General features: G+C 42.8%; 2 protein-coding genes across 2 annotated transcripts; both read right to left on the bottom strand.

Moving 5' to 3' along the window:
• Positions 1-19: 19 nt before the first annotated feature.
• On the bottom strand, positions 20-295 carry MONOS_511 (uncharacterized protein; the record flags this gene model as incomplete). The annotated part of the gene is made up of 1 exon (XM_067875230.1): positions 20-295. The coding sequence occupies one exon, from the start codon at positions 293-295 to the stop codon at positions 20-22; it is 276 nt and encodes a 91-aa protein (XP_067735594.1).
• A 700-nt stretch (positions 296-995) lies between these two features.
• Positions 996-13,407, bottom strand: MONOS_512fu513 (uncharacterized protein; the record flags this gene model as incomplete). Its single annotated transcript, XM_067875251.1, has 1 exon — positions 996-13,407. One exon carries the CDS (start codon positions 13,405-13,407, stop codon positions 1,579-1,581), a length of 11,829 nt encoding a protein of 3,942 aa, XP_067735593.1. The 3' UTR covers positions 996-1,578.
• Positions 13,408-13,730: the final 323 nt, after the last annotated feature.

Raw genomic sequence — 13,730 nt, 5'->3', positions numbered from 1 at the left:
CAACCTTCTCCTTTTCTTTTCAACCCTTCTTTCTCATCTGCATTTCCGCGCTTTTTATCAGCTTCATCAGAATAATCAAATGCGCCTTCTTCTCCTCCTCCTCCATCTCCTCCTCCATCTCCTCCTCCATCTCATCATCCTCCTTTTCTTCTTCTGCTTCATCTTCATCTTCATCAATATCATCGTCATCTTCTTGTTCTTCTTCTGCCTTTTCTGCTTCTGCGCCAAAATCACATTCATTGCCATTTCGTACAATTTCAATGTCGAGCACATCGTTTGGCTCCTCGTTTACCATCAAATACGTTATGGCGAGCATGCTTGTTGTTAGAGCGAATAAGTGGCTGAAGATGAAAGCGTTTCTCATTCTGGCAGCGCAAAGAAGAGAGCATGAAATGAAGAATGAGACAAAGAATGCAAAAGATGAAGAGGAAGACGAAAGAAAGAAGAAACGTGGCAGGTCAAGTGAAGGAGCAAACAATTCAACATACCAGGCAGAAGATGGTGAAGAAATGAACAAAAAGTCGCAACTGAGAGAGCGAGGAAGAAGCACCCGACCATTTCACTGACACTTTTGAAATTACCATTCGGAACATGTTGAGGTTGTCATGGAATCTACCTTCATTATCAAAGTTAAGCAAAGACTTTTCAGAGTTTCAAAGCTTATTGGATTCATCTGCAAGGAATGCGTATCTTTCGTGCTGCTTTTCATCGCCAGGTGCTGCAAAACAGCCCTTCAGCTGCGATGATTTATTTCAAAGCTAAACACTGGTGCCCTTTTCGATTGAAAAAAATTTTTTGAATTTGAGTTATTTTTCATTATTTTTACTGAGAATTCTTGTTTAGAAATTGTTTACAACGTAAATATCTTAATTTTAATAAATGCAACGAACCAATTTTTGTTCCTTATCAATAATATTGGAGTGATCTCCAATTTTTTCTGATAAAAAATCAAATAGAAGATTTTGAAAGGAAAAAACATGATTCCAAAATTGATCATACATATATTATTTCCATGAGAATGTTAAATTTTGTGAGATATACAAACAGAAAATATTTGAAATAAATCTTGTTTTTTTTTCCTAAAATGCAAAAATTATGACCCAGATGGAAAAGGGAATAAATGTGCACAAACGCAGACACAGCGAGAGATTATTTTGCTCCAGCAAACATGAAAGAAAAACTTGAATGAATGAGCAATGTTAAAATAAAACAGAACAAATGGAATAAAAAATAACAATAATAACATCAACTGAAAATTCTCAGAAAAAAGGAATGGCTAAATGAGAACAAATCAATCAATACTCCGAAACGAAAAATCAAAAAAAGAAAGAACAAAAAATTGCAAAAAAACATAAAGCTCTTTTGAAAAATGATGTTCAAAAAGAATAACAAGAAGAAAGAGAAGAAAAAGAAGAAGAAGAAGAAAGAGGGAAATCTATTCATTTTCACAATCTTTATAATTTTGAGCAAATCGATTGGAAGATTCATAGCTTTCTTTTTGGTTTTCTTGTGCTTCTGTGCTCTTGACTTATTTCCTATTGAAATCACAACAAATAAACAGAAGCTCTGCTGCCACTCTCAACCCTCTGCCATCTCCATCAGCAACTGAATCACCTCAGCCAACGAAGGTCTTTCATTTGGCTCATCTGCCCACATCCTCTCCATCAGCTCAACCATTTCTTCTCCTTCGATTCCTTCTGTCAGCGGTCGCACCCCATCCCTCATCATCTCCTGTGCTTCTTCTGCACCACACTCGCTCAACGGCACTTCTCCTGTTGTCATCTCATGCAGAATCAGCCCAAGTGAAAACACAACTGCCTGCTCAATCCCATCCTCTTCCTCTTCGTTCCTTTCATTCCCCAGCTCTGGTGCCTGCCATCGCTTCATTTCCTCTTTCTGCCTCTCATCCTCCAATTCCTCTCCCAAGACAAATACTTCATTTCCATTTCCATTTCCTTCCTCAACAAAGATTGAATACGGGCACAATTGCTTCCCCATCATTTCCACCCTTTCGTCTCCAGCTGAAATCAGATGCTCAAACAGCTCTGCCACCGCCAAAACAACTTCCTTCCCATCAACAACTTCCATCGCTCTTGTTCCCAGTGTGAAATCCCCTTCAACTGAATGAATTGTCGAGTGCAACGTTTTCAGGTTCTTTTTCTCCTTCTCTCGAAATGGTTTCTTTGCTGATATGACATTGAATGAATGAGATTGAGATACCAATGAAACACAATCATCCTCAGAAAATGGCAATGGCAACTCCAAATCTGGCAGATCATTTTCGTTCAACTCTTCATCAGTCATTGACGGAGGCTCTGGAAGATCTTCATCGTTGTCAATGAGAAGTGGGATCTGGCTCGTCATCCCCTCCAGCAAAGTCGATGGCATCTCGCTCATCTCAAAGCTTCCTCCATTGTTTTCTCCTCTTCTCCTCTCAATTTTTCCCATCAGAACCATGTTTTCGAAGCTCACTTCCTCAATTTTCTTCTCTGCTTTCTTCAGCCTCTTCCTCAGAACACACACAACCCCAACAAGTCCCAACACAAATACCACAAAAACAAATGCACATCCAACCAATGCAATTAAACTCCATTCAATCACACTCTTTTTTTCGGTGCTGCTCCCTGTGTCACTCGCATTTATTTCTCTTTTAATTTCACCTTCGTCTGTCCTGTTGGTGTCTTCGTCTGTTGTCGGTGGTTGTGCTTCGTTGATCACAAATTCATTCGTTTGCGCAATCGAATTGTTGTGCTCATCTCGAAACTGAAGAAGAACAGCAACTTTGCATTCATTTTCCAATTTGCCTTTTGCAGAGCTGTCAATCAGACATTCCAATGTGTTTTCGTCAATGCTCTTCAGCTCTTTTATTGCCAAATCTTCAATCGTTGTTATTTCTCCTTCAATCCGATGAACCCTCAAAACAGGCGAACAAGGCAGCAAAAGCGCGCCAATGAATTTCAATTCGATGTCTTTGTTTTCGTTCTCTGATTTTTCAACAGACTTAATCGAAGGAACAAAGAAAGACAGTGGAACTTCTGTATCACTCTTATTCAAAGTGCCATCTTTGTCCAGCACCCAAAATGAGGGGTTGTCCTTCATTCCGTCTCCTCCATTCACACTCTTCACATTCAACGTGCTTCCATCTGAACACAAAATGTTGCGCCGAAGAGAAGGATAGCCTGAAACAAATGGATTGTTGTTCTGAAACATCCCCATTTCAATCGTTACAGTCGAGTTAGACAGAGAAATGGCTCCTTGAGAGAAGTTCTCAAATGAGGCATCTCTTATATTCACTGTGCTTTCTACAAAGTTGACTGATGAGCTGTTCCATTCACACACAAAATCAGTTTCTTCACCAATTTCACCGTTTTCTTTCGCTTTTGAATGAACATTCTGTATGTTGTTATTTTTCTTTTCGGAAATCCCACAAAACGAGCTCTTTTCTATTGCAACATTTCCACACGAGGTTAAATCCAAATAGCTTCCTCTTTCGCGCTGCCCGCTGATGTTGCTGAACACACACGAGTCAATCAGAATGCGGCTGTTCCAACTGGCTGCTTTCACAGCTGCTCCTTCCAAATGCTTCAGCTGCACATCCCTCACTTCACACAGAACCAACTCAAATGATGCGTTATTATCTTCATCGGCTGCTTTGAAAAGATTAGAATCAAATCCAATGTTATCCGATTTTTCATTGAAAAGATGAGAAAGACGAGGAGAAAGAGGAGGCAGAAGAGCAAACAAGCATCCTTCTTCCACAGTCACTTGGCTGATATGAACTTCTCTCAGCACAAAAGACGCTGCCATTTCGGCTGCAAAGGCAGACGAGTGCGAAGAGAGCGAAGAGACGTTGCTCCGCTTCACTTGCACTTTGCACCCACTTTCTGCAGAGAGCACACCGCAGCACTCGAAAACATGCTCAATCTGAATGTCTCCCAGCACAGCCACGCTGCCACCAGACACAGAAATGAGAGAGTTTGCTGATGATTCAAAGGAATTGGGATAATGAGAAGACGATGAAGATGATAATGATGAAGAGGATGAAGAATCGGAAGGTGTTATGAAAGAAACAGAACAATCTTCTATTCTCAGTCCGCTGGCTGTCAGAGACGACGACTCGCACTTGATGACATGAGCCGACTGCGAGGCATCGCCCGACACGACAAATAAAGATAGCTCTTTGAAGCAGACACCATCCAGCATCACAGCAGCGCCTGAGCAGGCCTCAATGAATGAATTCCCTGCTTCTGGCTCAAATAAAGACAAAGCAAAAGAAGACTGTCCAAATTGCTTTGCTCCAAATGCTGCTGCTGATGACTGTTGCCTTGATGCCTGCAGGCGGATGGCCGAGAACGAAACATTGCTCAAACACAAACAATGACTCTCAACACAAATTACAGTATTTGCCAGCTGCGCCGGCTCTTCTGACGTGATTGTGCAGTCACTGAGCGTCAGATTTCCACTCCTCACGCCAAAGATAGAGCGATGCGGAGAAGCAAAGCCGGGTCCGAAGACGATGTCCATCCCCAAAATGCTGCACTCCTCAGACGAAGACACAACACAATCTGCACTTCCATCCGTCTGAGCGATTTCGCAGTTGAACTCAAAAACAGCTTGGCTGCCTCCGACTGTCTGCACTGTCGCTGATGAAATGGCCATCTCCGCTGAAACAGCTGCCTTCTTCACCACCAGCACGCTCTGGTATGGCTCGTTGTTCAGATGCCGCACAGCCTCGCTGAGTGTCTCACACGGGTCTTCCCTTCGCCCACAGTCCTTCTCGTTCTTCCCTTTCTCTGCTGACACAAATATCCGCTCTGACTTGTAGAACACAATAAATGGCACCAAATCAATCAGCTCCTCGTTTTCTTTGTCCATCCCGAAGATGGCATTATTTCTGTCAAAGGCCAACTCGCTGAAGTCCATCGCAAACAGCGCCTCGTTGATCTGCTCAGCAATCGATCGGCTAACAATGAAAAGATCTTTCCCCACACTCGCTCTGTTCAAAGAAAACCGAATCAGCCGAAATTTGATTGGCAGAGCCTTCGCTTTCTCCGCAGACTGTGCATCTGAATGTTCTGGATCGTCCAGACAATTCAATGCAATTGCGCCTCCTCTGCCTTCACTCGTTGAGCACGCACATGTCACAAATGAAGACAGATTCGCCACCAGACTGCCTTCATTTGCCCAGCTGTCAGCCAACCTACCCGCCTTCTCCTTCATCCACACACAAAACGCCCCTCCCAGAAGAGACTCGCTGTTGCAGTCGCTGAATGTCGAGTTGTCCATCGTCAGCTCCACAGACAGCGCGCTCTCATAAGAAATGATCGATGCCTTCGCACTTGTGCTGCGGATGAGATGCCACTGAAGATTCTCCAGTCTGATTTCGCTCGCTATCATTTCTTTGCCATTCCCTGATAAACTTGATTCCTCATCTCCTTTCTCTTCTGTATCGCCCACAGAAATAAACGATCCATCTGCAAAATTCAGAACATCAACAGAAAACGTGCTTGCCACAAAATGTGCAGCTGGCGCAGCAAGTCGGATGGCCGATGTCGCAAAGGAGAGCTCGGCCATTTTGGACTCTTCAATCGAAAGTGTCCCAGACGAAACATGGAAAAGCACAAACGCAATGCCTTCTTCTGCTGTCTGCATCACAAAGGAGCATTTGTTAAGTGTGGCTGTTCCTGCCTCAGTGAAAAGAAGTTCCTTTTGTGGTGTTTCGAAAGACGAAGGCAGGCAGAAATTGATGGAGGTGAATGTGAGCATAAGCTTGTTTGTGAGCACAGCCTCAGAAGGCTCAGAAAGAGATTGAATCGTTTTTCCCACATTGATTGTGCATTCATCTGACGAAGGCTCATCAGAAGAAGAGGAGGAAGAAGAATAACCAGGAGAAGAAGGAACAGCTGTGCTTATTGAGCTGTTTGAAAGATCCCACTCGTCTGAAATGACAGCACTTGTGTTGATTTTGATTTCTCTGAATTGGACTCCTTCTCTGAAATGCCTCATTCCTTCCCAAAACGACAGACAAGGCTCCCTTTCTGATCCGCACCCGCGAATGTCTCTTCCACTCGACGACACAACAACAGAAGTGCCTGTGTGCTCAAACAGCAGCTTGTCCAAAGATATGCCTTCTGTAAAGTTCACTTCATCTGCCCCAAAGAAAGCTGTTGTGTTTTTCCATTCAGTCCAATCAAACATCAACCTTTCAATGACAACAGAGGCATTCAAATCGGAGCTCAATATGAACACGTTTCTGCCAACAAATGCTTCATTCTCAGAAAATACCAAGTCAGACAAAGTGAATCCATCAATCGAGTTGCAGCAGCTCAAATACAAAAACCCTCCTTTTCCGACAAAAGTCGAGCAAGTGCAATGGCTAACAGAACTGAACTGCTCAGAATTTTCTCCCTTCAGACAGAAGCTTCCTTCTGTTCCAAGTTCAATTTTCATTCCTCCACCTTCCTCACTCAATCCAGATGTCAAATCATCCAAAGAGCAGTTCACAATTGACAGATGCGTCTCAAGCTGAACAGACCCAAACGAAGGCTGCTCGTCATACTCGCTCACATGGAGAGATTTGAATTCACAGTTCTTGAAGCTTATTTCAACTGGCTGAGATTCTTGATTGGCTGAAGAGGAATAATCATTTTTTGCTTCTGGTGTTGAAGAAATCAGATCGAAAAGTGAGCAAGCTGAAAATGATAGATGTGTAAAGCTAACTCCCTCGAATGAAGCTTGGGCTGTTTGCGAAATCACAAAAGGCGAAGCAGAAAATGTTGCTTTATCTGCATGGCACTGAGAAAGCTGCACAACTCCACCCAAAACGCTGATCAAATGCACGCGACTTGAAACATCTTGCGATTCTGAAGAAGTGAGAATGAAAGAGCACGATGAAAATTGGATGTTTCCTGTTTCTGTCGAAGAGGAAAACAACGAAGCACCTTCGGGTGTCTCAATAGCAAAAACAGAAGGAATATAAAAATCGATCGAAGAGAACGAAAGATCGGCTATGGATGAAACAACACTTCCAGATGCAAACTGAGTATTGGTGCTGATGTTAATCCCGCTGTTTCCTCTGCCAAATGACACAACATTGACTGAGTTGAGCGAAATGTCATTTTCGATCGAGCCATTCGACTTCACAGTGATCACGCGAAGTGGCACATCTGCATTGCACTCGGCAAGTCGTTTGACTGAATAGTCAAGCGACTGGCACGGAACATATTTGTTCCCACAAAACACCTCGTTCTGCCCTGCTGGCGCCTCAACCAGAACAGATGCACTCACAAAGCCTTCCACAAAAATCATCAGATCAACCGCCTCGTTGAAATAGCTCCTGTCAAACCCAACCAGAGCATTCGTTTTGTCCTCAAATTGTGTCGCAAATGCAAACAATTCAGAATTCACACCATTCCTCAGATCATTCGCCACAATAAACATATCTCTTCCCTGGTGTGCCTTGTTTCCTCCAACACTTATCTCTGCAAATGAATATCTGTCATTGTTGTCTGTTGCACATATCAAATAGATTCCACCCCCAAATCCTTCAGAACTGCTGCAGATGCTGTTCGTCACTCCCACATTCCTCATCTTCAGCTGTCCATCTGCCCCTTTCAGCTCAAAAGACATCGCTCCTCCCTTTTTGCATCCTTCTGAGCCGAGTGTCTGGAAAGTGCATCCAACAACATCGATTTCGTAGCTGTTCTGAAGAGAGAATATCGAAGAACACGGATTCGATGCTCCATTGTTGATGCTGCTGAATGAAGAAGCGTTCAACAGAAGAACAGCTGTTGATGAATCTCCTTCTCCTTCTCCTTCTTTTTCTCTTTCTCTTTCATTTTTCGGCTTTTCCACTTCCAACATTTCTATGAAAGATTTCGGTTCCAAATTGACTGATGAGAAATGACATTCTTCAAACCACAAAACGCCACCTGAACTGAATGCAAAAGCAGAGCAGCTGAATGCCATCTCCTCCACCCACACATCACACAGAGACACTTTCCCTTTCATGGCAGCAACCAACTTGAACTTCACAGGTTCATCTGTCTGCTTTTGGAACATGCATTTCGTCAGACTCAGCCCACTCCCTCCCAAATCTGCTGCATCGTCGCATTCACTCGCAAACAGCACATTCTCATTGATCGAAGCAGAATTCCCATCCAAAAAGGACGAAGGAATCGAAATAAGAACATCTTCTATTGTGGCTCTGCGAGAATTGACAAGCACACCTTTTTGTGAATTGTTCAAACTGTTCAGTTTGGAATGAATGGAAAGCGTTGAAGAAGGCGAAGGCGAGCCAGAAAGTGAGTCCAAAGCATTTTGCGATGATATTGTCAGCCCAGAAATGTCGTGTTCGTCTTCGATGTCTGTTGAAGAGGTTATGATTATTCGCTTGTTGCTGGCGTTTGTGTCAATATGCTTTATAGATGTCCAGAATGAGAAGCACGGAACATGAGCACCACACCCAACTGAATCCAATCCTTCCGAGCCAACGTTGATTGGGCTTCCCAAATAAGCAAACAGAAACACTGTCAAATCTGTGTTTCCATATTTGGTGTCATTGCCAACAAAGGCGTTGATGTTCCCTGCAAAACCAGAGAAATCAAAGTTGAACTTCGAAGTCTTGATGGAAGCATTCAATTCTGTGCAAGCGAGGAACATGCTCTCCCCAACTTTTGCTTCGTTCCCAGAAAATGTCAGCTCTTCAAAATTGAATTCAGCATCTCTTCCGTCCAAGCAGAGGAACAAGAATCCGCCCTTTCCGCTGGCTGTGTTGCATGCACAGCTGCTGATGCTGCTCTTCTTCAGAGTGAAAGGCGCCTGACACGAGGCAGACAGGCGAAGTGCTCCTCCTTCGAGGGATCCTTCAGAGAGGCATGTGGAGACAGTGCAGTTCGACAGAACAACACCCACAGCGTGTTTAGGAGACAGAAGCGACGCTTTTCCAGTCTGAACAGCCGAAGAGACTGAAGAGACTGAAGAGATCGAGTTGAATGTGCAGTTCATGAATTTGAATGAATACTCTGAAAAATCTTCATCAGAAACATTTCCTTCTCCTTCTCTTTTTGTTTGTTCTGTTTGTGCTCTTGTTGGAGCAGAAGCATAAGCAAAAGCAGAAGTCGAATGAAGCAGAGAAGGCTCGTTTGAATGCACAACTTTGAAGAGACAATCAGAATGCACACACAAATTCTGAAATGTTGCTGTGTCAAAGGTGAAGTCGACTGAGTCGCTGATTTCCATCAAACCAGAACCAAAATTGACTGCTGAGTTTGAGCCAAAGCAGCACGAAACAACAGACAGCACACCCGAAGACACCCCAACAAGAGGAAACGAGAAAGAATCAGCATCAGCATTACCATTTGAATGGGCAAATGAAGAAGATGAATTCAAATAGAAATTGCACGACTCGAATTTTGCTGTTCCACTTTGCGAGGAAATCAGGAGTGTCATGCCATTTGTGAATGAAGTTGGAACATTGAACGAAACATGAGCCATTTTCATTGTTTTCGTGTTTGTGATAGCAGTTCCTGTTGCCTTTGGAATCGACCGAACAAAATCCACTCTGCACTCCTCGCTTTCTTTTGCGGATGTCAAAATCGAATCAGAAAGGTCAATCTCTGCTTTGATGAACGAAGATTCCTTCACTTTTATCGTCTGTATTTTATCTTCTTCTGCTTCTGCTTCCGTTTCTGGTGCTGCCTTTTGCTTCAGACCGAAATCGATCGTTTCACACGGATCATCCAAAGCACCACAGCGAAACCAGTCGATACCTGTTTGGCTGGTTGGTGCAGATGGGTCAGAATTGATGGCAAAATTGATGGCAGAAGAAGAGGAAGGAGCAATCCCACACACAAACACAACTGTGCTTCTGTATCGCATCGCATCCAGCAGATCAGCATTATTCGACAATGTTGCACTTTCTGCGCCAAAGAACGAGTTTTCTGCATCGAATGCACTCGAAAACACATCCACATATTTCGACAAATCGGCTGCCTGCGACAACTTCTCGCACTGAATGAACACATCTCTGCCCACCTCTGCCCGGTTGCCTGAGAAAGTGCATGACTCAAAAAGGAAGTCGCTCGAAGATCCATTCAGAATCAGATAGACGCCTCCTCCTTTGCCTCTGCTGCTTCCAGCGCTCTCTTTCGCAGCACAGCTGCTGATGTTGCAATTGATCATCTTCATCTCTTCTGAGCCACACACATCCCATCGCATCCCTCCCCCTTCAGTCGAACTGGCTCCCACACAATCTGTCAGGTTGCACAGCTCAAACACAACTGAGCCTGTCATCAATGGACTTGTCGAAAAAAGTGCATTTGTGCCTTCGCTTCCTTTGATGCTGGCAAAGCTGCACTGAGAAAATGAGGTCTGCGGATTGGCTTCCGAAGACGATGAAGAAGAATCAGAATCAGAAGAAGAAGAAATAGACTTAAACGCAAAGACAGCTGAGCTTCGACTGCTGGATGTGACATTATGAATATGAAGAGAAGAAAACTGGGAGCTGATTGAACCCTGTGACAGATCAAAGATGGGAGCAGAAATAGCCAAAGGAGCGGAATGGCTGATGGTGCATTGATTGATAACAAGCTTGGCATCTGCTCTTTGTTCAGATGAGATCAGAATGAGAGAAGATGAATAAGAATTAGACGATGATTCATCCCATTGAAAAGCGCAATCACTCAATGTTAATATTCCATTTTGCAAAGAAATAAGCGACCGAAGCAGATGTTTAACCTCGTCAGTCACTGACGGAGCAATTGAGAATGCAAGGCTGTTCAAAGAAGTCTCATCAGAGGAGTGGAAAATATAACTGCTTTGACCAGAAACAGAAGATGGGATGCGAAGATTGGCTTTAACACTGTCAGAAGAAGAAAAGGAAGAAGAAGATGATGATGAAAATGAAGACTTGGCTGCTAACGTAGCTTCAGCTGAAATTGATACTGAGTTCAAAAGATTCCCGCTAGATGTTACAGTTGAAGCACCTGAAATAAAAACAGTTCTTTGTCCATTTGAATGTGAAGAAGAAGAAGAAGAAGAAGAAGAACTTGCCAATCTGCTGAGTGCATAGTTCACAGTGGAGCATTTGCGACGGATTTCTCCACAGAAAATTCTGTCGACGCTGTCTGAGCCAGATGCTGCATACACACACACTGCAAAATAACCTTTCAGGAATATCCTCAAATCAACAGGATCAACTTGGAAATAATTGAAATCGTTTCCGAAAGCGGACATTTGAATTCCTTTTATCGATTCTGCTGTTGAAACAAAGCCAAACAGTGTCTCGTTAACGCTTTCTTCGAAGTTTAAGCACACAAAATACAAATCGCTTCCAAAAGTAGCCTGATTTGAGCTGAAACTCGTGTTGAACACATAAAAATCTGCTGCTGTTGGTTTTGACTGGCCGTAATTGGCATAAATAGCACCTCCTTTGCTGTTTGTGGGCCTGGATGCGCACAAACTGAAAGAACAGTTGACAATGCTGAGCGAAGAGGCAACATTCGAAAATGAAGAATCACTTGACGATGATGTTAATTTCGCATTGAATGCAAGACACCCACCAGTTCCGCAATCTTTTGAAGAAATGTTGTTGAACGAACAATTTTGAAGAGAAAGCTTGGCATTTGATGAGCTTAGATGAGTAAAAATTGGAGAATAGGCTGAGGTATAAGAAGACAGCGCAGTAATTCCATTGAACACACAATCGCTGATCGAAGGATTGTCGCAAGAAGAGAAAAAAAAGAAAGAAAATGCAGAATTCGATAGCTTAATATTAACCGCTGTTAGCTTTGACACAGAAAACTGTCCAGACTCAATCAAAAACAGCGATGTAGATAGCTCTGAGTTTGCCGTCTGGTTGATTTTGATTGACTCAAACTGAGAATTGCTTTGACCACAATTTGAGGAATAAAAAGAATTTGGTTCATTGGATGAGTGAACTGACGAGGAAAATGAAGAGGCGCTTGTCATTCTCAGTATTCTTGCATTGCTCGTTGAAAGCAGAAAACACAAATTCTGAACAACCAGTTTGTTTCTGCTAACCATAAAAATAGCATTATTTGCATATGAGTTTCCAATCGTTGTTTTGTCCATTCCTGTGCCTGCTAATGTCAGAGGCTTTTCTGAAATCGTCAGAGTTGGGGGTGCATATGTGCCTTCTTCACAGAGCATTGGCATAATATACTTTGTTCTTTGAGCTGAATACGCATATACAATTGTTTGGCACGGAAGGGCTCCCAATCCACATCCCCATTCATCAACCCCAGAAGGCTTAATGCTTCTCTGCTCGTTCATTGTGGCAATATAATTAGAAAAGTCACCTTGTCCATTGATAACAAATCGAGAGCCAGTTGTTGTTGAATAAGAATTCGAAAAAATATAGTTACCAGGAGCATGGAAAGTATCAGGATTTGCAAAGTATATATCTTGCGGATCATTCACTGCCGTGTTTCCAAAGAAGTGGCAGCCAGTGCATTTGTGTCTGTAGATTTTATGTATATATATTGCCCCTCCCTTATCTTCTGAATGGCATTTTTCAAAAACGGAATTGCTAATATTAAGATCCCAATTATAATTAACTCTATACCCATTAAAATATATTGCACCCCCCTGTTGCCCTTGACATTCAACCCATTCTTCATTTTCAAATATTCCATTCTGCTTTTCCATTTCTTTACGCTCAGTTTTAGATAAGTGGAATTTTGAAGATTTTTCAGTTGATTGTGAATGAGTGCATTGAATAAACCGGTCGAATGATGATCGAAAATCACAAGCTGGGGAACTTGGCGACAGTCCGTGCACAACTGTTCCGTAGTAAACGTCTGCACATCGGAAAAAAGTGTTGTTGAGAAGGACAGACGAGTTAACAGCGGATAAATGGTCTGCCATTTGCAGCTCCTTGATGGGTTCCTCTTTTGCTGTGACATTCGAAAAGGCGCATCCCTCAACGGACTCAAAATCTCCGATGCCCCCGCAGACAAGCGAAGAAGATTTCGAGGGGCAAAAAACCAAAGAATCAAATGAGGAAAACAAAACTGATGACCTTCCTGCTCCACCAGAAAGCCCCGTCAAACTGCAAACAGAGCGATTCCAAGCTGCCTCGAAGGCAACTGAAAAATTAACAAAAAAGCACTGCCCGCTTGACACGCAAGACGGATGGAAATGGCTCACAGGCTTCAACGAAGTGACGCGCGTCAAATGCAACTTTGAGTCCTTGTCCACCGAGAAAACTGCAGAACATCCTCTTTCGTCCAGCACCAGGTTCGAGCTCTTCAAGGAACTGTTCGTCAAAAGAACAGCTGGCAAAAACTGCTCTTTTGGCTTGATTGCGGCTTTTTCGTGGTTTAAAGACGCAAGCTGTTCAGCTGCTAAATAGAAAAATGCACAGACCAGATGGAGTAGCCGCATGGCAGGAATTTGTTCGGGTTCTTGCCCACAAAACTTCAGAAAACTCAAATTATTATTTGATCTTTGATGAAACATCATTTCTTTTTCTGAAAAAAAGAGAAAAAATCATCAAAACAAAATTCAAAAAGGTGATTTGTTTGATATTTATAATAGCATTTTATCCATTTTCACGCAACAACATCAAATTTTGTCAATGTTTATCGATTATCTTTTCCAATTTATTCATCTTTTCATTTATTCTCTTTGTTGGTGCTTGAAAGACAACATCTCTTCATGATTCCAAGAAAAACTGAAATCGTTGTGAAACATTTTTAAGGAAACAA

The sequence above is a fragment of the Monocercomonoides exilis genome (assembly GCF_001643675.1).
Source record: "Monocercomonoides exilis strain PA203 chromosome Unknown scaffold2-2631571, whole genome shotgun sequence".
NCBI classification, from domain to species: domain Eukaryota; phylum Preaxostyla; order Oxymonadida; family Polymastigidae; genus Monocercomonoides; species Monocercomonoides exilis.
Note: the sequence above shows the minus strand (reverse complement) of the source record. Positions and strands in the feature narration are given on the sequence as shown.